Source organism: Panulirus ornatus, chromosome 35 (assembly GCF_036320965.1).
Source record: "Panulirus ornatus isolate Po-2019 chromosome 35, ASM3632096v1, whole genome shotgun sequence".
NCBI classification, from domain to species: domain Eukaryota; kingdom Metazoa; phylum Arthropoda; class Malacostraca; order Decapoda; family Palinuridae; genus Panulirus; species Panulirus ornatus.
In genome coordinates this window covers 12,694,817-12,720,313 of record NC_092258.1, presented here as the reverse complement: position 1 = coordinate 12,720,313, position 25,497 = coordinate 12,694,817, and the positions used below count along the sequence as shown (strand labels likewise).

General features: G+C 41.1%; 1 protein-coding gene across 1 annotated transcript in view; it reads left to right on the top strand.

Annotated features, from left to right (window-relative positions):
* Positions 1-25,497, top strand: part of LOC139760168 (sphingomyelin synthase-related protein 1-like) — a 105,276-nt gene that overhangs the window by 44,348 nt on the left and 35,431 nt on the right. The window contains exon 4 of the mRNA XM_071683088.1: positions 10,052-10,185. Coding sequence (XP_071539189.1) covers positions 10,052-10,185 — 134 coding nt within the window. The remainder of the gene's footprint in view (positions 1-10,051; positions 10,186-25,497) is intronic.

Sequence of the window (25,497 nt, the reverse complement as noted above, 5' to 3'; positions counted from 1 at the left end):
ACTTTCCATGGTTTACCCCAGATGCTTCACATGCCCTGGTTCAATCCATTGGCAGCATGTCGACCCCAGTATACCATATCATTCCAATTCAGACTATTCCTTGCACGCCTTTCACCCTCATGCATTTTCAGGCCCCGATTGCTCAAAATCTTTTTCACTCCAACCTTCCACCTCCAATTTGGTCTCCCACTTCTCTTTCCCCCCACTTCTGCCACATATGTCCTCTTTGTCAGTCTTTCCTCACTCATTCTCTCCATGTGACCAAACCATTTCAATACACCCTCTTCTGCTCTCTCAACCACACTCTTTTTATTACCACATGTCTCTCTTACCCTTTCATTACTTACTTGATCAAACCACCTCACACCACATATTGTTCTCAAACATCTCATTTCCAACACATCCACCCTCCTCTGCACAACCCTATCTATAGTGGATGGAACCATGGAAGCGGAAGTGAGTCACAGGGTAGGGGAGGGGGCCAAGGTTCTGGGACCATTGAAGAATGTGTGGAAGTTGAGAATGTTATCTCAGAGAGCAAAAATGGGTATGTTTGAAGGAATAGTGGTTCCAACAATGTTATAGGGATGCCAGGTGTGGGCTATAGATAGGATTGTGTGGAGGAGGGTGGATGTGTTGGAAATCGAGATGTTTGAGGACAATATGTGGTGTGAGGTGGTTTGATTGAGTAATTAATGAAAGGGTAAGAGAGATGTGTGGTAATAAAAAGAGTGTGGTTGAGAGAGCAGGAGAGGGTGTATTGAAATGGTTTGATCACATGGAGAGAATGAGTGAGGAAAGATTGACAAAAAGGTTACATGTGTCAGAGGTGGAGGGAATGAGGAGAAATGGGAGACCAAATTGGAGGTGGAAGGATGGAGTAAAAATGATTTTGAGCAATTGGGGCCTGAACATGCAGGAGGGTGAAAGGCGTGTAAGGAATAGTGTGAATTGGAATGATATAGGATACTGGGGTCGACGTGCTGTCAATGGATTGAACCAGGGCATGTGAAGCGTCTGGGGTAAACCATTTAAAGTTTTGTGGGGCCTGGTTGTGGAAAGGGAGCTGTGGTTTTGGTGCCCTGTCATTGGACACATTCGTTGGTCTTCCAGAATGCTCATCTTATTCCCCTTTTCAGCTTATTTTTTCCTGTAACCACTTCCCTATTTCTTTCTTTTCACCAATGCTCCCATTTACTTTTTTTTTTTTTTACACTGTTAACCGTCTGAAACATTTTCATATTCTCCCTGAAGGTTTGTGATACTTTCTCACCTCAACTCTCATTTGCTTTCCTTTTTTAGTCCCAGTATCCTCCTTTTTGACCTACCACTTTATCTTGTACATCTTTCAGTCACTCTGTACTAATTTCTTGCAAATAACACTCATACACTTCTCTTTTCTCTTTCACTAGCAACTTGATTTCCTCATCCCACCACACAGTATGATTTCTCACCAGTCTGTCTCCCATGTGCATGCCATATACCTTTATCACACATGAAAATTGCTTCCATGAATAATTCCTGTTGGAAAAGTTACATACATGGATGAATGGGGTTGGGGTCAGCGAGCATTATTACATTATTTAATAACTGACAGGCATACAGAGTTGTTAAATGTGAATGTGATTAGATGGGGAGCAAGTTTAATTTCTTAGTGGAAGTGTGTGAAAGTTTGTAGTGATGGTAAGAAAAAGGGAAATGGCATGGGTGGTAAGGAAGTGGTGCAAGTGAGTGATATTAGGGAAGAAGCCTATTTGTAAAGATATCAAGAGAGATTGAAGAGTTGCATAAGGAGAGAGTAAATGAAAGAAGTGAGTGTGTGAAGAATGGAAGATATTTAGGGAAGTAGTGCTTACATTTGTGGGTGAAGTGTGTGGTGTGTGGAATCTGGGATGTGGGCACTTGCAATAAGATAGTGGATGGTGGGCAGATTAAGTTATTTAGGTAATGAAAGGGAAAATAGAGATGCATGGGTGATACCTGTTGATATGGAGTGTAAGTGACTGGGAGGAGTACAAATGAAAGCAGCAGGAGGTTAATAGAAAAGCACAGAAACTGAAAAAAAGGGCATATGAAAGATAGGGTGGTAGACTGTCAGTGAAATTTAGGGAGAAAATGCTTTGAAGGGATTTGAATGATATGAGGAAAAAAGAAAGCAAATGGAAATGACAGATAAGGGATTAGATAGGGAGGTAGTAAAGTGAAAAAGAGATGAATTGAGTATTTTGAAGGACTGTTAAATGTGTCAGTTGATAGAGTGGCAGATGTTACATATTTGGAATGATACTGTAAGCAGGGGAAGAGAGTAAAGGCAAAGGGTTTGGTGAAAAGAGAAGAGATGGTGAAAGCTTTGCTTAAGGTGAAGTATGGCAAAGTGGCAGCAGTGGATGATATTGCTGTTAACCATATCAAGAAAGGGAATGACAATGCTGTTATTTGTTTGTCAGACTTTTCAGTGCGTAATGACCCAAGATGAGGCACCTGAGGACTGGCAGAATACATGCATAGTGTCTTACCCTAAGGCAAAGGGGACAAAAGTGAATGCATGCATTATAGAGATCTTTTGATCACCTAGTAAGGTGTATGGGTGAATGGTGATTAAGAAAGTGGTGGAATGGAGGAGCAGTTTAGCGTCAAGAGTGGAGAATATTGCATGAACCAGATGTTTGTTTTCAAAAATTTTTGTGAGAAATACTTGATAAAAGAAGGATTTGTATATGGCATTTATGTATGTGGAGAAAATATATGATAAGGTTGACAGAAACTTATGGAAGGTGCTACAGATGTATGATAGATATGGAAAGCTATTAAATGCAGTGAGGAGTTTAAATCAGGAAGGAAAGGAATGTAAGAGAGCAGGAAGGGAAGAGGATGGGTGATTCCAAGTGAAGATGGGTCTGCATCATGGCTGTTGTGATGAAAAGATTGATGTGTCATTCTTCTTTTTTGTATCTTTATCATTCTTGCAATTTTTTTTTCTTTTTGTTGGAGGACATTTATGGAGGACTGAGGACTTAAGGGGTTTATTATTCTTCATTTGTCAGAGACTTGGACCCTGAAGTGATACAGTATTAGGAAAGTGTACATGAAATATTGAAAAATAGGGAATTGAATGACTACCTGGTAGTATAGCAGTGTGAGATAAAAGAAAATTTTTGTAAGCAAATTAAAATCCATTTTCATGATATCTTTGTAAAAGTTATTAATATTATTAGCATAGAAAATATATATACAATAAAAAGGCAGACCTGTCTTCAGTTTCTGTGTCCCAGGCACATAACAATAAACTCCAATGTTATTAATTCATCCATTTGGGGGGGGGGGGGGAGAATAGAAATGGTTAGCTGCTAGGGTTACATATTTTTGGGAAAATATTTTATTGCTGAGCAGGTAGGCTATTCTGGCATTGTGGGAAGTTTGAAGAGGAAAATGGTTAGGGCGAGTGGTTAAACTACTAGGCAATGCCATTGTGCCATTCAGAGTGTGTTGCCAAGGATGGAGGGCATGATGGTGGTGAGGGAGAATGTTGTAAGCAGGGAGGGAGGGAGTGGTAGTGGTGAGGAAGGGTGTGGTAGCCAGCCAATCAGAGAGGGAATATTAGTGGTTATGGAGGATGTAGTGGCCTGGGATGGAGGCATGGTCATAGTGAGGGAGTGTGCAGTAACCTGGGAGGGAGAGAATGTGGCGGTGAGGTAGGATGTGGTGGCCGGGTTAGGAAGGTATGGTGGTGGTAAGGGAGGGTTGGTAGCCCTCTGCAGGAGTGATCAGAAAAGGATCCAGAGTTCCCGAATCTGCTAATTCTGAGTCATGATAACACTGTAAATGATTATTGACTCTTATTATAATGCACCACAGATGAGAGTCCACAGTTGCCACCAGGTGTCATCATCAAACTATTCATGTGTAACTCACTATTTTAGAATAGGTGCTTTTCCATCGCATCACTTGTTACTAAGTGTGGAGATATCCAGCTCATCCTAATCTTAAGTTCGTGCATGATTTGTTAATTAGTAACTCATGACCACCCAGTTCTATGATATCTGTAATACCTCACCTGTGTCAACCGATTGGCTGTCAAGGATGGTCAGAGCATCTTCTGATATCAATTATGATGGATTATCATCTTTCTCTCTACCCCTAGGCTTAACAAAGTAGCTGAATCACATACTCTCATATTCCTCAGCCTCTCACCCTTGAACTCGCTCAGAAATAGTTTTTACAAATGCTGCCATGGAAGGCAAGTAATGAAATACACCAGCTTTTTCAGCCAAAATGAGGCTAAGGGTTGAAAAGTATGATATACTGAAATAGTTTTAAATATTTCATCGCCCTAGTTCAACCCATAGGTGTAAAATGCCTGTACTTTGACTAAGTTTGAAATTTACTCTCACTTTTTGAATATTACTGAGACACAAGTACAACAGGTAGACAAGCACCACAGCAAGCAACATATAATGTATACAGAACATATATTCTTGCAGTATAGTAAAAACAAGTATAAGATTCCAGACAAACATATATATACTAAGATGAACAAAATAGATAATAATGATGTCAAAACCATACACAGTATCATACAGAAAACTTACTTTTCTTTGAGAAGTAAGAGACCAGCAGGGAGAAATGTCTTTCCTTGTCGAGGATGATAGTACTTGAGAGGGAAGAAGATGCCAAACATGCCTCATAGAAGTTTTTCACCAAACACAGACACTTATCTTGCACTGAAAGTTCGTAAATTAAGCATTTACATGGTGACTATAATTATGTAAAAGATCTTATATGTGACATGTACTTTCATTATATATAAGACACAAGTTTAGGAATGAAACATACTCAAACATTAACTTAACAAACTAATGTACACAAACGCACACCTTTCAAAATGTCATTACTCATTCTAAGTCGCTGTTAGAAATTTCTGCTGGCAGTTTCAGCATCGCTTCAAATTGGTTGGTTTCTGAAATTTAGAGAGAGAGAGTGAGGGCTGAGACTCGTAATATGGTCAGTCTCTTCACTTTACTTAGACCCATGCTTTTTGTTTTTCTGCCAGGGGTATGGCTTTGGAAAATCATGAATTTTGTGCAGAAAAGGGACACTCTTTGTGTAAACCTCATGGAGATATGGATAGTAAGCTTGCACACAATGTTTTTTGTGTGGTCCATCCCCATGGTAGTGTCCAAGCTGTCTCAGATGATTGATAGCTTTACCTTTTTGATTGGACTACTTTCCAGCTCATCCTCACTTTCTTACACTGGTTGTCATACATCAGTCATATCCCCCACCGTCTGCTCCTCAGACAAGCAGTGGTGGCCAGGTTCATCCTCATCTACACTACGATGTTGTCCACACTCATTTGCTCCCCATCTCACTGCAAGGTCTGTAGAAAGTCATTGGATTTGAAACCCTCAAATTCTGGCTGATGCTCAGTCCTTCTCAGCATCTTTTTTCAGCCATTCATTAATATCTGTTTCATCACTATCTTCAGTGCCTCAACAGCGTTGTAGATGGTGTTGCAAAGGCTGTACTTTTATAAGTTTTTGTGAGTCCCAAGTTCCCTAGTGTCTTCTAACTCATCCCCAGTTGTCTAAATTATCACCATCTATTTGCAACAATAGTGCCTCTTTATGTTCTCAGTGACTGACAGGTTCATAGGATGGTTGATGGAGATGCCTTAGGGAGGCCATCCCTGCTGCTGAGGTCTTCCTCAGCTGCATGGGCAGGTGTGTTGTCTACGAGAAGGAGAGCCTTGATATCTGCAGGAATGACTTCCGTATTCCTCTCTTGATACTATTTTACTGGTGAAACAAAGCGGCAGTGGAGCTAGTTGTTGTGAAGATGTCTCTGTTGAACCATGCTGTCTTGTTCACTCTGTAGTGTTCTTGAAGTTTGTCCATGATGTTCTTTAGAACACATGGTTGCTTCCTTTTGCCAAGAACAATAATAATCAGCCTTTGGGACCTATCAGGATGAATGACACCTGGACTTGGGCAGATTTCCTGCATGGCACCATGTCACTTTTGGATGCCTGAGTGTTTTACAGCATGACTTTCCTGCAAAAGCCTGTCTCATCACCATTGTAACTAGCGTAAGGCATCAGGCATGATATTTTTCATCTGATTAGGAAAATTTAATGCACACCATCCTGTGCTTGTCTGTGCATTTGAAATTATGTATAGGTGCTTGTAAAATGTTAAGTGAAAAAATGACCATATTCAAATGAGCAAAACATTGAAGATCTGTTATAAGTAGTATGATAGTGTCTCTAGCATGGATATATGCTTTTTCCTGGTACTCAGGTGATGTATTTGGAGTGGGAGCATGATCTCCATCATTGCGCAGAGATGCACCAATGTCATCCTGAGGGTGAGTATGACTTACTTATTAGCAGATGTTGACATGTAATTTTTCTCAGCTCAAGGGAAAGGTAATCATTTTGCTACTAAGAATACTGACAAAAATGGATTTTCTTCCTTGTTTGTCACTGTTGATTAGTAAAGGAATTTTTTCTTGGACTTTGTTCTAAGTATCTTTATACTTGAATATATGAACTAGATTTAGAGAGGCTAGTTAGCTTATCTATCTTGTAATGGAGCGATCCTGGTCTAAGAATAGAACCAGAATATTTGTCCCATTACATCAAGAACTTCTTTATATTTATTCATTTTATCATACTTTGTCGCTGTCTCCTGTGTTAGTGAGGTAGCAGAAGGAAACAGACAAAAGAATGGCCCAACTCACCCACATATGCATGTATATACATACAAGTCCACACACGCACATATACATACCTATACATCTTAATGTATATATATATATATATACACACAGACATATACATATATACACAAGTACATAATTCATACTGTCTGCCCTTATTTATTCCCGTCACCACCCCACCACACATGAAATGACAACCCCCTCCCCCTGCATGTGCACGAGGTAGTGCTAGGAAAAGACAACAAAGGCCACATTCGTTCACACTCAGTCTCTAGCTGTCATGTATAATGCACTGAAACCACAGCTCCCTTTCCACATCCAGACCCCACAAAACTTTCCATGGTTTACCCCAAACGCTTCATATGCCCTGGTTCAATCCATTAACAGCACGTCGACCCCAGTATACCACATCGTTCCAGTTCACTTTATTCCCAGCATGCCTTTCACCCTCCTGCATGTTCAAGCCCCGATCACTCAAAATCTTTTTCACTCCATCTTTCCACCTCCAATTTGTTCTCCCACTTCTCCTCGTTCCCTCCACCTCTGACCCATATATCCTCTTGGTCAATCTTTCCTCACTCATTCTCTCCATGTGACCAAACCATTTCAAAACACCCTCTTCTGCTCTCTCAACCACACTCTTTTTATTACCACACATCTCTCTTACCCTTTCATTACTTACTCGATCAGACCACCTCACACCACATATTGTCCTCAAACATCTCATTTCCAGCACATCCACCCTCCTCAGCACAACTCTATCTATAGCCCATGCCTCACAACCATATAACATTGTTGAAACCACTATTCCTTCAAACATGCCCATTTTTGCTTTCCAAGATAACATTCTCGACTTCCACACATTCTTCAACACTCCCAGAACTTTCACCCCCTCCCCCACCCTATGATTCACTTCCGCTTCCTTGGTTCCATGCATTGCCTAATCCACTCCCAGATATCTAAAACACTTCACTTCCTCCATTTTTTCTCCATTCAAACTTACCTCCCAATTGACTTGTCCCTCAACCCTACTGTACCTAATAACCTTGCTCTTATTCACATTTACTCTCAACTTTCTTCTTTCACACACTTTACCAGTGTCATTCACCAGCTTCTACAGTTTCTCACCCAAATCAGCCACCAATGCTGTATCATCAGCAATCAACAACTGACTCACTTCCCAAGCTCTCTCATCCACAACAGACTGCATACCTGCCCCTCTTTCCAACTCTTGCATTTACATCCCTAACAACCCCATCCATAAACAAATTAAACCACCATGGAGACATCACGTCCCCCTGCTGCAAACTGACATTCACTGAGAACCAGTCACCTTCCTCTCTTCCTACTCATACACATGTCTTACATCCTCGATAAAAACTTTCCACTGCTTCTAACAACTTGCCTCCCACACCATATATTCTTAATACCTTCCACAGAGCATCTCTATCAACTCTTATCATATGCCTTCTCCAGATCCATAAATGGTACATACAAATCCATTTGCTTTTCCAGATATTTCTCACATAATATTTTTCAAAGCAAACACCTGATCCACACATCTTCTGCCATTTGTGAAACAACACTGCTCTTCCCCAATCTGATGCTCTGTACATGCCTTCACCCTCTCAATCAATACCCTCCCATATAATTTCCCAGGAATACTCAACAAACTTATACCTCTGTAATACTTCTTACATACACTTAATCTTGTTGACTCAGGAATGTGTTACACTGGGTCCAGTTACAGTCCCAAGGGATCGCCTAGGAAGGACCAGAGAATTATTTATGATGTATGTAAAGCCAAATTTTACAACCAGTCAGGTTATGATCCCTTTTTTTTTGGATTTTGGAACTTAGTATGACATCTTGAATGCACTTCAGGCTGGTCAAGTATGAATTCTGATGATATGAAATGAGGTTAGACAACTAATTGTTGTGTTTAAGAAATACAGTACTCCACCCATATACTTACAGTTACCTTTGTATTTCTAGGAAGTATTTTAGTATTGGATGAAAGATACAACTTGAATCTTTAGGTGGGGATCAAATGATACATAGTTTGATATATACAAAAGCTTAATAACTATGGCAGGAAAATGCAGGGGAATATGCTTTCAATGGATTAGCTTACTTACCTCCTGATTCTAGCGGGTGTGTGCAGCTTTGTCAAATACAGGAAATGTGCACATATTGGAGATTCATTTTTGTACATAAAGACATAAAGTTGCCTTTCCACATCATTTTTGTACATAAAGACATAAAGTTGCCTTTCCACATCATTTTTGTACATAAAGACATAAAGTTGCCTCTCCACATGCCCACTCAATTTTTTTTTGCTAACCTCATGAATGTAGCTGTCAGTCTGGACAGGCTGAATTTTATGGAGATCATTGAACAGGAATTTGGGGTAACTTTGCATCTTATGCCAGTAGACTGTGACTGTTAGAAGTTTCTTAACTTGTTGGTTAAGTGATTGACTTTGCATGCTGTTAAACAGGAGTAAGCTGGATCATTTTATTTTAGAAGTTTGTTTCCAGAAAATGTTTGTTCAAAGCTTTAATAGGGTAAGTCCAAGGCAATATTCTTTATAACATCTCTGTGTGATGCAAAAGTATATTGCTAAACTCACTTTTTATGATTTGGGATATTGAATAATGAAGGTACATGATGAAATATTATGGTAGGCTTCATATGTAGCGTGAAATAATATGGATTGGGAGGAAAAATATTCTGCATTAATTTTTCATTTCTAGAACTAGCCCCATCCACTGTTCTAAAGAATTGTTTCTGAGGGTAGGGTACTATCAGGTGAGAACCAGTTAAATCATTCCACAAAAAGTACAGAGAAGCATGAGGTCTTCAGATAGATTTTGTGATGTAGAGTGGTTTCATTCTTTTCAGGTTGTACACTTGTTCTGGAAGTCATTTTAGTCATACTGTTTTAGAAACTGAATACTCATATGAATAATACTTTAGGGATCTTTGACTTATTTTATGCATTAGGCAAATTCTGGAGGGGACCTTAGAATAGAAGAAAAGACAAAAGCTTGTGTAAATTACAGTATATCATGGTGAGGTGACATTTTGCTAATGCTGGGATACGAAAAGGACCTTTTAGATATGCACTTTACTGATTAATTGCAACTCTTATTATGTCATTCTTTTATAGTGCTGGGAAGCTTGATTTTATTGTTAGCAATATGCTAGAGAATGTAGCTTTATGTGCTCTTCATTTCCATTAATTAAGATGTTAATAATGAACTTTGTGAAGATTTTTTTTTTTTAACGTTTGAGAATATTGCTCAGCAATTAATGTATGTGAATTTTCTAGGAACGACATCCTCCTCTGCCGGATATCTTTCTGGATAATGTGCCTCACATCCCATGGGCATTCCAACTTTGTGAGATTACCATCCTTGTGATGACATCTGTCTGGTTTGTGATCCTCTTCTTCCATAAACACAGGTGAGAACTTTAGTGTTTTCTCCATTTTTGAGGACTTGCCAGTCCTCAGTGAGGGCAAAGATAGCTTTGTTTTATGTCATAGGAGCCTTGAAAGTTTTGTTTGGATGCAAGGCATCTGTCCTAGTTCTAAAAAATACATAAGGTGATGGATATTTTGGAATTGAAATGGTTGTGAACAGTATGTGGTCTGAGAAGGGTTGACTGAATAAGAAATGATCGGGTAAGAGAGCAACATGATAGTAAGAATAGTATGCTTGATAGAGTAAGAGAGGAACATGATAGTAAGAACAGTATGCTTGAGATAGATGAAATGGTTTGGATGTATAGATAAGATGAGTGAGGAGAGGCTGACTAGAAGGATATACATATCAGAAGTGGAGACAACAAGAAGGGGGACACCAAAGAAATAAAGGATATGGTGAAGGATACTTATATGGTTTGGAGCATAAAAATGCATTAGGGTGTGAAGCATTTATGAGATGGAGGGAATTGTATCGATGTAGTATACAGGGGCCAGTGTGCTCTCAGTGGGCTATACCAGTATAAGGAGTCATTAGGATTACAGTTGAATTTCTTAAGAAAGGGGGTGACTGTGATGTTGATTAGTTAGGATTTACAGTGTGTGTATGATCCATGGTGACGTCGCTGAGGATTAGTAGAATGCCTGTATAGTGACATTGTTTAGAGGCAAGGGGGACAAAAGCAAATGTTGGAATGAAAAAAGTACAAATATGATAGGAAAAAAATTGAAGTATGTACAGCATCTTAGATACCTAGGGTTGGACATGGCAGGGAATGAAGCTGAGGAAGTGGAGAGTCATTGTATTGGTGAGGGGATGAAGGTTCTCGGAGCATTAAGGAGCATGTCTGGGAGGGTGAAAACTGGTATGTTTGAAGGTATAGTAGTATCAACAATGTTGCATGGATTTGAGGCATGGGCCCTAGATGAGAAATTATGGAGGGAAGCTGATTAGTTGGCAGTGAAATGTATAAGGACATTATGTGCTGTGAGGAGGGTTGATTGAGTAAGCAATATAAGGGTGAATGAAAGGCGTGGTAATAAGAAGAGTATGGTTGAGAGAGCTAAAGAGGGTGTGTTGACATGGTTTGGACATATGGAGAGAATTGTTGAGGAGAGGTTGACAAAGAGGATGTATATGTCAGAAGTGCAGGAGTTAAGAAGGAGGGGGAGACTAGAGATGGAAGGATGAAGTGAAAATTATCTTGATTGCTCAAGGCCTAAACTTGCTGGAGGGTGAAAGGTGTGTATGGGATAGAGTGAATTGAAACGATGTGGTATATGGGAGGACATTGTGCTGTCAGTGAACTGAACCAGGGTTTTTAAAGCAGCTGGGGGAAATCATGGAAAGGTTTGTGGGGCCTGGTTCTGAATAGGGGGCTGTGGTTTCATTGCATTACACACAATGTTTAGAGAATGGATGTGGGCAAATAAGGCCTTTTCATCCTCTGTTCCTGACACTACCTTGCTTTCATGGGAAACAGCAGACTAGTCATGAAAAAAGAAAGAAGAAATATGTTGAGTGTACATGGTATGTTGCTTAGGAGCGTGGTGTTTAAGAGAGTGAGGGCATGTGCATAGCATCAGACTGGAAAGGAACAGTATGGTCTCATGAGTGGCAGAGGATGTGTGGATCAGACTTTTGCTGTGAAGAGTGTGTGCGGCAAATATTTAGAGACAGAAGGATTTGTATGTAGCATTTATTAATCTGGCAAAAGCATATGAGAGGAGTTAATAGTGATTCTTTGTGGAAGCATTGTATGTAAGGAAATATACTAAAAGGAGCAAGGAGTTTTTATGAAGAGAATTAGGTTTATGTACAAGAAGGAATACAGGAGGGTGAGTGTTCTTGGGTAATCATGGGTCTCCGGCAGGGATGTGTGATATTGCCATACCTGCTTAATGTGTGTATGGACAGGGTGGCGAGAGTTGGTTGCAAGTCTGGTTTGCCAGGGGTTGGGGAGGCCTTGGAGATGATTCAGTTACTGTGTGGTAATGACACATTGTTGGTGGCAGATTTGAATGAGGAACTGGAAAAGTTAGTCTCTGAATTTGGAGTAGTATGTAAAAGGAGAACATTAAGAGTAAAGGTGAATAAAAGCAAGTTCAGTAGGTTTAGCACTGGAGATTGACAGCTTAGTAGGATTGAGAGTTTGATGGGAGAGAACATGGACGAAGTGAAGTGTTGTAGATACCTGGGAGTGGATGACAGCAAATGGAGCCATGGGAGTTGAAATGAGCCATAGGATGTGTAAGGGATTGTTCTTGGCATGTGAAAGAACATGTGGAAAGAGAGATCACAGACTGTAAGGGTAGAAATAAGTATGTTTGATGGCATAGTAATCCCAACAGTGTTGTGAGTGTGAGGCATAAACCATAAATGACAGAGTATGGGAGAGGGTGGGTTTGTTGGAAATAAAATGTTTGAGGACAATGTGATGTGAGGGTTGATTGAATGAGAAATGTTTTGGTTATAGAGAGGTGTGGTGGCAGGAGGAATATGATGAGAGAGCTGATTACAGTGTGTTGAGATGATTTGGACAAAGTACAGAGAGGGTGAGTGAATAGAGAATGACTAAGAGCATATACATGTTGTAAGTGGAGGGAACAAGGTAAAGGGGGAACTGAGGAGATGGAAGAACGGAAAGAAAGAAGCTTTGAGATATCAGGGCCTTAACATGCAGGAGGGTGTGAGGAGTACATGGAACAGAGTGAACTGGAGCAATGTGGTATAGAGAGGGTGATGTGCTTTCATTGGGCTGAACGAGGGCAGAGGAAGCAGTCATAGGAAACTATGAAAGGTCTATGGGCGTGGTTTTGGATTGGAGCCTTTGATTTTGGTGTGTTATACATGACAGCAAGAGAGTGTATGTGAGATAATGAGGTCCTTTCTCATCTGTTGATACCGTGCTAATGCTGGGAATGGTATTAAGTCTGAGAAATGATATAGTTATTTATTTTTTGTTTATGATCATCTTGGGGTCAATTTCTGTGAGAGTCTTGATGTTACCCAGAATCTTTATAAACATCCCTTTTTTGCTACATCCAGTAGCAAGGAAATGTAGACTCCTTTGGAGTGAGAAGCAAAGTTATTAGGTTTAGGAGTGTTAAGGGACAGGTTAGTTGGGATGTGAGTTTGAATGGGGAAGAATTGGGGAATTGAAATGTAGCTGCTTAGGAGAGGATATGTCAGCAAATGGAACCATGGAAGCAGAAGAGAGTCATAAGGTGGGCAAGGGGGTGTAAGTTCTGGGAGCACAGAAGAATGTTTAGAAAGAGAGGTTGTTGTGTCGATGCGAGGTGGGCTATAGATGAGAAAGTGTGTAGGAGAGGGGATGTGTCAGAAATGAAATGTTTGAGAAAAATATGTGGTGTAAGGTGATTTGATTGAGTAAGTAAGTAAAGAGTATGAGGAAGGTGTGGTAATAAAAAAGCTTGGTTGAGAGACTGAAGAGAGTGTGCTGAAATGGTTTGGACATATGGAGAGAATGAGTCAGGAGAGATTAACAAAGAGGATATACGTAAGTGTTAAAAGGGGAACAAAACAAGGAGAAAGGGGAGACCAAATTGGAGATGGGAGGATGGATTGTAAAAGATTTTGAGTGTTCAGGGCTTTTATCATTCAGGAGGGTGCAAGTTATGCATGGCATAGAGTGAATGGGAACGATATAGGGATCAACATGCTGTCAGTGGAATGACCCAGGGCATGTAAAGTGGATGGAGTAAACCTTGGAAAGTTCTGTGGGACCTGTTTGTGGATAGGGAGCTATGGTTTTGATACATTACACAAGACAGTTAGATAATGGATTTGAAGGAATGTGGCCTTTCTCTGTTGGAGGCACTATCTCACTAATGCAGGAAAAGGGGATCAAATATGATTTTTTTTTGTTTTTTTTACATATTCACCATTTCCCACATTAGCAAGGTAGCGTTAAGAATAGGACTGAACCTAAGAGGGAAAATCCTCTCTTGGCTCCCTTTTCTGCTCCTTCTTTTGGAAAAGTAAAAACTGAAAGGGAGGATATCTAGACCCCCTTTCCCTCCCTTTTACGACATGCAGGGAATACGTGGGAGGTATTCTTTTTCCCCCTATTCCCAGGGTGTGTATGACAGAGTGTAAGAAAGTTGATTCTAGATTGGTTTGGGTAATTTTTGGTGCTTATGCACCTGGTCATGAGAAGATAGCTCATGAGAGGCAAGTGTTCTAGGAGGAACTGAGTGAGTGTGTCAGCAGTGTTGATGCACGAGACCAGGTTTAAGTGAGAGGTGATTTAAATGCAAATGTGGGTAATGTGGCAGTTGAGGGTATAAATGGTGTACATGGAGTATTCATTGTTGTAAATGGAAATGGTGAAGAGCTTGTGGATTTGTGTGCTGAATAAGGACCAGTGATTGGGAATACCTGTTTTAAAAAGAGAGATATACGTAAGTATAAGTATGTGAGTAGGGGAGATGGTTAAAGAGCATTATTAGATTATGTGTTAATTGATCGGCATGTAAAAGAGAGACTGTTGGATGTTCGTGTGCTGAGAGGGGCAACTGGAGGGATGTCTGATCACTATCTTGTGGAGGCGAAGGTGAAGATTTGTATAGGTTTTTTAAAAAGAAGAGAGAATGTTTGTGAGAAGAGAGTGGTGAGAGGAAGTGAGCTTGGAAAGGATACTTGTGTGATGAAGTACCAAGAGAGATTGGGTGTAGAATGGAAAAAGCTGAAAGCAAATGACGTAAAGGGAGTGGGGGAGGAATGGGATGTATTTAGGGAAGCAGTGATGGCTTCCACAAAAGATGCTTGTGGTATGAGAAAAGTGGGAAGTGGGCTGATTAGAAAGGGTAATGAGTGGTGGGATTAAGAAGTAAGATTGTTAGTGAAAGAGAAGAGAGAGGCGTTTGGACGATTTTTGCATGGAAGTAGTGCGAATGATTGGGATATATATAAATGAAAGAGGCAGGTCAAAAGAAAGGTGCAAGAGGTGAAAAAGAGGGTGAATGATAGTTAGGGTGAGAGATTATCATTAAATTTTGGGGAGAATAAAAAGATATTTTGGAAGGAGGTAAATAAAGTGCATAACAAGAGAACAAATGGGAACAGCAGTGAAAGGGGCTAATGGGGAGGTAATAACAAGTAGTGGTGAAGTGAGGAGATGGAGTGAGTATTTTGAAGGTTTGGTGAATGTATTTGATGATAGAGTGGCAGATATAGGGTGTTTTGGTCGAGGTGGTGTGCGAAGTGAGAGGGTCAGGGAGATTGGTTTGCTAAACAGAGAAAAGGTAGTGAAAGCTTTGTGGAAGATGAAAGCTGGCAAAGTGGCAGGTTTGTATGGTATTGGAGGGGAATTTATAAAAAAGGGGGTGACTGTGTTGTTGACTGGTTGGTAAGGATATTCAATGTATGTATGGTTCATGGTAAAATGCCAGAGGATTGGCAGAATGCATGCATAGTGGCACTGTACAAAAGCAAAGGAGATAAAGATGAATGTTCAAATTTCAGAGGTATAAGTTTGTTGAGTATTCCTGGGAAACTATATGGGAGGGTATTGATTGAGAGGGTAAAGGCATGTACAGAACATCAGATTGGGGAAGAGCAGTGTAGTTTCTGAAATGATACAGGATGTATAGATCAGATGTTTGCTTTGAAGAATGTATGTGAGAAATAATTAGAAAAAAAAATGGATTTGTATGTAGCATTTATGGATCTGGAGAAGGCATATGATGGGGTTGATAGAGATGCTTTGTGGAAGGTATTACAAGTATATGGTGTGGAAGGTAAGTTGCTAGAAGCAGTGAAAAGTTTTTCCCAAGGATGTAAAGCATGTTTAGGAGTAGGAAGAGAGGAAAATGATTGGTTCCCAGTAAATGTTGGTTTGTAGCAGGAGTGAGTGATGTTTCCATGGTTGTTTAATTTGTTTATGGATGGGGTTGTTAAGGAGTTGAATGCAAGAGTTTTGGAGAGAGGGGCAAGTATGCAGTCTGTTATGGATGAGAGGGCCTGGGAAGTGAGTCAGTTGTCACTGATGATACAGCGCCGGTGGCTGATTCAGGCTAGAAACTGTGGAAGATGGTGACTGGGTTTGGTAAAGTGAGTGAAAGAAGAAAGCTGAGAGTAAATGTGAATAAGAGCAAGGTGATTAGGTTCAGTAGGCTTGAGGGACAAGGTAATTGGAAGGTAAGTTTGAATGGAAACAAACTGGAAGAAATGAAGTGTTTTAGATATCTGGGAGTGGATTTAGCAACGGATGAAACCATGGAAGCAGAAGTGAGTCACAGGGTGGGGGAGGAGGCGAAGGTTCTGGGAGTGTTGAAGAATGTGTGGAAAGCAAGAACGTTATCTCTGAGAGCAAAAATGGGTATGTTTGAAGGAATAGTAGTTCAAACAATGTTATATGGTCATGATTTGGTAAACAGAGAAGAGGTAGTAAAAGCGTTGCGGAAGATGAAAACCAGCAAGACAGCGTGTTTGGATGGTATTGCAGTGGAATTTATCAGAAAAGGGGGTGACTGTGTTGTTGACTGGTTGGTAAGGTTATTTAATGTATGTATGACTCATGGTGAGGTGCCTGAGGATTGGCAGAATGCTTGCATAGTGCCATTGTTCAAAGGCAAAGGGGATAAAGGTGAGTGCTCAGATTACAGAGGAATAGATTTGTTGAGCATTCCTGGGAAATTATATGGGAAGGTATTGATTGAGAGGGCGAAGGCGTGTACAGAGCGTCAGATTGGGGAAGAGCAGTGTGGCTTCAGAAGTGGTAGAGGATGTGGGGATCAGGTGATTGCTTTGAAGAATGTATGTGAGAAATACTTAGAAAAGCAAATGGATTTGTATGTGGCATTTATGGATCTGAAGAAGGCATGTGATAGAGTTGATAGAGATGCACTGTGGAAGGTATTAAGAATATATGGTGTGGGAGGCAAGTTGTTGGAAGCAGTGAAAAGCTTTTATCGAGGATGTAAAGCATGTGTATGAGTAGGAAGAGAGGAAAGTGATTGGTTCCCAGTGAATGTTGGTTTGCGGCAGGGGTGCGTGATTTGTCCATGGTTGTTTAATTTGTTTATGGATGTGGTTGTTAGGAAGGTGAATGCAAGAGAGAGGGGCTTTTTAGGAAGGTGAATGCAAGAGAGAGGGTCAAGTATGGAGTCTGTTGTGGGTGAGAGAGCTTGGGAAGTGAGTCAATTGTTGTTCGCTAATGATACAGTGCTGGTTGTTGATTCGGGTGAGAAACTGCAGAAGCTGGTGACTGAGTTTGGTAAAGTATGTGAAAGAAGAAAGTGAGAATAAATTTGAATAAGAGCAAGGTTATTAGGTACAGTAGGGTTGAGGGACAAGTCAACTGGGAGGTAAGTTTGAATGGAGAAAAGCTGGAGGAAGTGAAGTGTTTTAGATATCTGGGAGTGGATTTGGCAGCAGTTGGAACCATGGAAGCGGAAGTGGGTCATAGGGTGGGGGAGGGGGCGAAAGTTCAAGGAGCGTTGGAAAATGTGTGGAAGTCGAGAACATTAGCTTGGAAAGCAATAATGGGTATGTTTGAAGGAATAGGTGTTGTGAATGTTATATGGTTGTGAGGCGTGGGCTTTAGATAAAGTTGTGCAGAGGAGGGTGGATGTGCTGGAAATGAGATGTTTAAGGACGATATGTGTTGTGAGGTGGTTTGACCAAGTAAATAATGAAAGGGTAAGAGAGATGTGTGGTAATAAAAAGAGTGTGGTTGAGAAAGCAGAAGAGGGTGTTTTGAAATGGTTAGGTCACATGGAGAGAATGAGTGAGGAAAGATTGATAAGGAGGATATATGTGTCAGAAGTGGAGGGAATGAGGAGAAGTGGGAGACCAAATTGGAGGTGGAAAGATGGAGTGAAAAAGATTTTGAGTGATTGGGGCCTGAAAATGCAGGAGGGTGAAAGGCGTACAAGGAATAAAGCGAATTGGAATGATGTGGTATACCAGGGTCGACATGCTGTCAATGGATTGAACCAGGGCATGTGAAGCGTCTTGGGTAAACCAAGGAAAGTTTTGAGGGGCCTGGATGTGGAAAGGGAGTGGTTTGGGAATGTCTTGGGAGTAAAGTCAAGGGTTTGTGAGAGGTGAAGAGCAAGGGAAGGAGTAGCACTACTCCTGAAACTGGAGTTGTGGGAGCATGTGATAGAGTGTAAGAAACTAAATTCTTGATTGATATGGGTAAAACTGAAAGTTGATGGAGAGAGATGGGTGATTACTGGTGCATATGCACCTGGGCAGGAGAAGAAAGATCATGAGAGGCAAGTGTTTTGGGAGCAGCTGAATGAGTGTGTTAGTGGTTTTGATGCACAAGACCGGGTTATAGTGATGAGTGATTTGAATGGAAAGGTGTGTAATGTGGCAGTTGAGGGAATAATTGGTATACATGGGGTGTTCAGTGTTGTCAATGTAAATGGTGAAGAGCTTGTAGATTTATGTGCTGAAAAAGGACTGGTGATTGGGAATACCTGGTTTAAAAAGCGAGATATACATAAGTATACATATGTAAGTAGGAGAGATGGCTAGAGAGCATTATTGGATTATGTGTTAATTGATAGGCATGCGAAAGAGAGACTTTTGGATGTTAATGTGCTAAGAGGTGCAACTGGAGGGATGTCTGATCATTATCTCGTGGAGGCGAAGGTGAAGATTTGTAGAGATTTTCAGAAAAGAAGAGAGAATGTTGGGGTGAAGAGAGTGGTGAGAGTAAGTGAGCTTGGGAAGGAGACTTGTGTGAGGAAGTACCAGGAGAGACTGAGCACAGAATGGAAAAAAGTGAGAACAAAGGAGGTAAGGGGAGTGGGGGAGGAATGGGATGTATCTAGGGAAGCAGTGATGGCTTGCGCAAAAGATGCTTGTGGCATGAGAAGCAGGTAAGTGGGTTGATTAGAAAGGGTAGTGAATGATGGGATGAAGAAGTAAGATTATTAGTGAAAGAGAAGAGAGAGACATTTGGACAATTTTTGCAGGGAAAAAATGCAAATGAGTGGGAGATGTATAAAAGAGAGAGGCAGGAGGTCAAGAGAATGGTGCAAGAGGTGAAAAAGAGGGCACATGAGAGTTGGGGTTAGAGAGTATCATTAAACTTTAGGGAGAATAAAAAGATGTTTTGGAAGGAGGTAAATAAAGTGCATAAGACAAGGGAGCAAATGGGAACTTCAGTGAAGGGGACTAATGGGGAGGTGATAACAAGTAGTGGTGATGTGAGAAGGAGATGGAGTGAGTATTTTGAAGGTTTGTTGAATGTGTTTGATGATAGAGTGGCAGATATAGGGTGTTTTGGTTGAGGTGGTGTGCAAAGTGAGAGGGTTAGGGAAAATGATTTGGTAAACAGAGAAGAGATAGTAAAAGCTTTGCAGAAGATGAAAGCCGGCAAGGCAGCAGGTTTGGATGGTATTGCATTGGAATTTATTAAAAAAGGGGATGACTGTATTGTTGACTGGTTGGTTAGGTTATTTAATGTATGTATGATTCATGGTGAGGTGCCTGAGGATTGGCAGAATGCTTGCATAGTGCCATTGTACACAGGCAAAGGGGATAAGAGTGGATGCTCAGATTACAGAGGTATAAGTTTGTTGAGTATTCCAGGGAAATTATATGGGAGGGTATTGATTGAGAGGGTGAAGGCATGTACAGAGTATCAGATTGGGGAAGAGCAGTGTGGTTTCAGAAGTGGTAGAGGATGTGTGGATCAGGTGTTTGCTTTGAAGAATGTATGTGAGAAATACTTAGAAAAGCAAATGGATTTGTATGTGGCATTTATGGATCTGGAGAAGGCATATGATAGAGTTGATAGAGATGCTCTGTGGAAGGTATTAAGAATATATGGTGTGGGAGGCAAGTTGTTAGAAGCAGTGAAAAGTTTTTATCGAGGATGTAAGGCATGTGTACATGTAGGAAGAGAGGAAAGTGATTGGTTCTCAGTGAATGTAGGTTTGCGGCAGGGTTATGTGATGTCTCCATGGTTGTTTAATTTGTTTATGGATGGGGTTGTTAGGGAGGTGAATGCAAGAGTTTTGGAAAGAGGGGCAAGTATGCAGTCTGTTGGGGATGAGAGAGCTTGGGAAGTGAGTCAGTTGTTGTTTGCTGATGATACAGCGCTGGTGGCTGATTCATGTGAGAAACTGCAGAAGCTGGTGACTGAGTTTGGTAAAGTGTGTGAAAGAAGAAAGTTAAGAGTAAATGTGAATAAGAGCAAGGTTATTAGGTACAATAGGGTTGAGGGTCAAGTCAATTGAGAGGTAAGTTTGACTGGAGAAAAACTGAAGGAAGTAAAGTGTTTTAGATATCTGGGAGTGGATCTGGAAGCAGATGGAACCATGGAAGCGGAAGTGAATCATAGGGTTGGGGAGGGGGCAAAAATTCTGGGAGCCTTGAAGAATGTTTGGAAGTCAAAAACATTATCTTGGAAAGCAAAAATGGGTATGTTTGAAGGAATAGTGGTTCCAACAATGTTGTATGGCTGCGAGGCGTGGACTATGGATAGAGTTGTGCGCAGGAGGATGGATGTGCTGGAAATGAGATGTTTGAGGACAATGTGTGGTGTGAGGTGGTTTGATCGAGTAAGTAACGTAAGGGTAAGAGAGATGTGTGGAAATAAAAAGAGCGTGGTTGAGAGAGCAGAAGAGGGTGTTTTGAAATGGTTTGGTCACATGGAGAGAATGAGTGAGGAAAGATTGACCAAGAGGATATATGTGTCGGAGGTGGAGGGAACGAGGAGAAGAGGGAGACCAAATTGGAGGTGGAAAGATGGAGTGAAAAAGATTTTGTGTGATCGGGGCCTGAACATGCAGAAGGATGAAAGGAGGGCAAGGAATAGAGTGAATTGGATCGATGTGGTATACCGGGGTTGACGTGCTTTCAGTGGATTGAATGAGGGCATGTGAAGCGTCTGGGGTAAACCATGGAAAGCTGTGTAGGTATGTATATTTGCGTGTGTGGACGTATGTATATACATGTGTATGGGGGTGGGTTGGGCCATTTCTTTCGTCTGTTTCCTTGCGCTACCTCGCAAACGCGGGAGACAGAAAAAAAAAAAATATTTTGAAGCTTTGTTGAATGTGTTTGATGTTAGAGTGGCAGATATAGGGTGTTTTGTTCGAGGTGGTGTGCAAAGTGAGAGGGTTAGGGAAAATGATTTGCTAAACAGAGAAGAGGTAGTAAAAGCTTTGTGGAAGATGAAAGCCAGCAAGGCAGTAGGTTTGGATAGTATTGCAGTGGAATTTATTAAAAAAGGGGGTGATTGTATTGTTGACTGGTTGGTAAGCTTATTTAATGTATGTATGATTCTTGGTGAGGTGCCTTGAGGATTGGCAGAATGCTTTCATAGTGCCATTGTACAGAGGCAAAGGGGATAAGAGTGAGTGCTCAAATTACAGAGGTATAAGTTTGTTGAGTATTCCTGGGAAATTATATGGGAGGGTATTGATTGAGAGGTGAAGGCATGTACAGAGTATCAGATTGGGGAAGAGCAGTGTGGTTTCAGAAGTGGTAGAGGATGTGTGGATCAGGTGTTTGCTTTGAAGAATGTATGTGAGAAATACTTAGAAAAGCAAATGGATTTGTATGTAGCATTTATGGATCTGGAGAAGGCATATGATAGAGTTGATAGAGATGCTCTGTGGAAGGTATTAAGAATATATGGTGTGGGAGGCAAGTTGTTAGAAGCAGTGAAAAGTTTTTATCGAGGATGTAAGGCATGTGTACATGTAGGAAGAGAGGAAAGTGATTGGTTCTCAGTGAATGTAGGTTTGCGGCAGGGGTTATGTGATGTCTCCATGGTTGTTTATTTGTTTATGGATGTGTTTGTTAGGGAGGTGAATGCAAGAGTTTTGGAAAGAGGGGCAAGTATGCAGTCTGTTGGGGATGAGAGAGCTTGGGAAGTGAGTCAGTTGTTGTTTGCTGATGATACAGCGCTGGTGGCTGATTCATGTGAGAAACTGCAGAAGCTGGTGACTGAGTTTGGTAAAGTGTGTGAAAGAAGAAAGTTAAGAGTAAATGTGAATAAGAGCAAGGTTATTAGGTACAATAGGGTTGAGGGTCAAGTCAATTGAGAGGTAAGTTTGACTGGAGAAAAACTGAAGGAAGTAAAGTGTTTTAGATATCTGGGAGTGGATCTGGAAGCAGATGGAACCATGGAAGCGGAAGTGAATCATAGGGTTGGGGAGGGGGCAAAAATTCTGGGAGCCTTGAAGAATGTTTGGAAGTCAAAAACATTATCTTGGAAAGCAAAAATGGGTATGTTTGAAGGAATAGTGGTTCCAACAATGTTGTATGGCTGCGAGGCGTGGACTATGGATAGAGTTGTGCGCAGGAGGATGGATGTGCTGGAAATGAGATGTTTGAGGACAATGTGTGGTGTGAGGTGGTTTGATCGAGTAAGTAACGTAAGGGTAAGAGAGATGTGTGGAAATAAAAAGAGCGTGGTTGAGAGAGCAGAAGAGGGTGTTTTGAAATGGTTTGGTCACATGGAGAGAATGAGTGAGGAAAGATTGACCAAGAGGATATATGTGTCGGAGGTGGAGGGAACGAGGAGAAGAGGGAGACCAAATTGGAGGTGGAAAGATGGAGTGAAAAAGATTTTGTGTGATCGGGGCCTGAACATGCAGAAGGATGAAAGGAGGGCAAGGAATAGAGTGAATTGGATCGATGTGGTATACCGGGGTTGACGTGCTTTCAGTGGATTGAATGAGGGCATGTGAAGCGTCTGGGGTAAACCATGGAAAGCTGTGTAGGTATGTATATTTGCGTGTGTGGACGTATGTATATACATGTGTATGGGGGTGGGTTGGGCCATTTCTTTCGTCTGTTTCCTTGCGCTACCTCGCAAACGCGGGAGACAGAAAAAAAAAAAATATTTTGAAGCTTTGTTGAATGTGTTTGATGTTAGAGTGGCAGATATAGGGTGTTTTGTTCGAGGTGGTGTGCAAAGTGAGAGGGTTAGGGAAAATGATTTGCTAAACAGAGAAGAGGTAGTAAAAGCTTTGTGGAAGATGAAAGCCAGCAAGGCAGTAGGTTTGGATAGTATTGCAGTGGAATTTATTAAAAAAGGGGGTGATTGTATTGTTGACTGGTTGGTAAGCTTATTTAATGTATGTATGATTCTTGGTGAGGTGCTTGAGGATTGGCAGAATGCTTTCATAGTGCCATTGTACAGAGGCAAAGGGGATAAGAGTGAGTGCTCAAATTACAGAGGTATAAGTTTGTTGAGTATTCCTGGGAAATTATATGGGAGGGTATTGATTGAGAGAGTGAAGGCATGTACAGAGCACCAGATTGGGGAAGAGCAGTGTGGTTTCAGAAGTGGTGGAAGATGTGTGGATCAGGTGTTTACTTTGAAAAATGTATGTGAGAAATACTTTGAAAAGCAAATGGATTTGTATGTGGCATTTATGGATCTGGAGAAGGCATATGATAGAGTTGATAGAGATGCTCTGTGGAAGGTACTAAGAATTTATGGTGTGGGAGGTAAGTTGTTAGAAGCAGTGAAAAGCTTTTATCAAGGATGTAAGGCATGTGTACATGTAGGGAGAGAGGAAAGTGATTGGTTCTCAGTGAATGTAGGTTTGCGGCAGGGGTGCATGATGTCTCTATGGCTGTTTAGTTTGTTTATGGCTGGCGTTGTTAGGGAGGTGAATGCGAGAGTTTTGGAAAGAGGGGCTAGTATGCAGTCTGTTGTGGATGAGAAAGCTTGGGAAGTGAGTCAGTTGTTGTTCGCTGATGATACAGCGCTGGTGGCTGATTCAGGTGAGAAACTGCAGAAGCTGGTGACTGAGTTTGGTAAAGTGTTTGAAAGAAGAAAGCTGATAGTAAATGTGAATAAGAGTAAGGTTATTAGGTACAGTAGGGTTGAGGCACAAGTTAATTGGGAGGTAAGTTTGAATGGAGAAAAACTGGAGGAAGTGAAGTGTTTTTAGATGTCTGTGAGTGGCTTTGGCAGCGGATGGAACCATGGAAGCGGAAGTGAATCATAGTTTGGGTGAGGGGGTGAAAGTTCTAGGAGTGTTGAAAAATGTGTGGAAGTCGAGAACGTTATCTTGGAAAGCAGAAATGGGTATGTTTGAAGGAACAGTGGTTCCAACAATGTTGTATGGTTGCGAGGCGTGGGCTATAGATAGAGCTGTGCGGAGGAGGGTGGAAGTGCTGGAAATGAGATGTTTGAGGACAATATGTGGTGTGAGGTGGTTTGATCGAGTAAGTAATATAGGGTAAGAGAGATGTGTGGTAATAAAAAGAGTGTGGCTGAGAGAGCAGAAGAGGGTGTTTTGAAATGGTTTGGTCACATGGAGAGAATGAGAGAGGAAAGACTGACCAAGAGGATATATGTGTCAGAGGTGGAGGGAATGAGAAGTGGGAGAGTAAATTGGAGGTGGGAAAGATGGAGTGAAAAAGATTTTGAGTGATCGGGGCCTGAACATGCAGGAGGGTGAAAGGCGTGCAAGGAACAGAGTGAATTGGAACGATGTGTTACACCAGGGTCGACGTGCTGTCAATGGATTGAACCAGGGCATGTGAAGCATCTGGGGTAAACCATGGAAAGTTTTGTTGGGCTTGGATGTGGAAAGGGAGCTGTGGTTTCGGTGCATTATACATGACAGCTAGAGACTTAGTGTGAACAAATGTGGCCTTTGTTGTTTTTTCCTAGCACTATTTTGCGCACATGTGGTGGGAGGGGGTTTTCATTTCATGTGTGGCGCGGTGGCAACGGGAATGAATAAGGGGTGACAGTATGAATTATGTGCATGTGTGTGTGTGTGTATATATGTATACGTTGGGATGTATAGGTATGTACATGTGTGTGTGTGGACGTGTATGTATATACATGTGTATGTGGGTGGGTTGGGCCATTCTTTCGTCTGTTTTCTTGCACTACCTCGCTGATGCGGGAGACAGCGACAAAGTATAATAAATAGATAAATAAATAAGTAGTTGATGTTCAAGAGAGATTACCATGGGAGCCCATAACTATGGTTTAAGTAAAATCCCTTAATTCACACTTTGATGACCCAAGTAAGCCTCTGGACTATGAAGCATACATTGACTACTCACTACCCTGTAAGCTAAAGAAAAGCCAATAACTTTCTTACTTTAATACGTAAATAGTATGACCTGGGTACACATAACTTGACAATTAAATGTGCGTAAGCAATCCGTAACTGGGATCTTGATATCTACCTGGTTTCAACACTACTAACAAAATCATTCTGCATGGGTCCGCAGATGTTTACTTAATATTAAATGTCTAAGGGTACTCACAGTATCAGAAATAATTGGCATGCATCCTAACACTGATGTTAATTGTAGATAT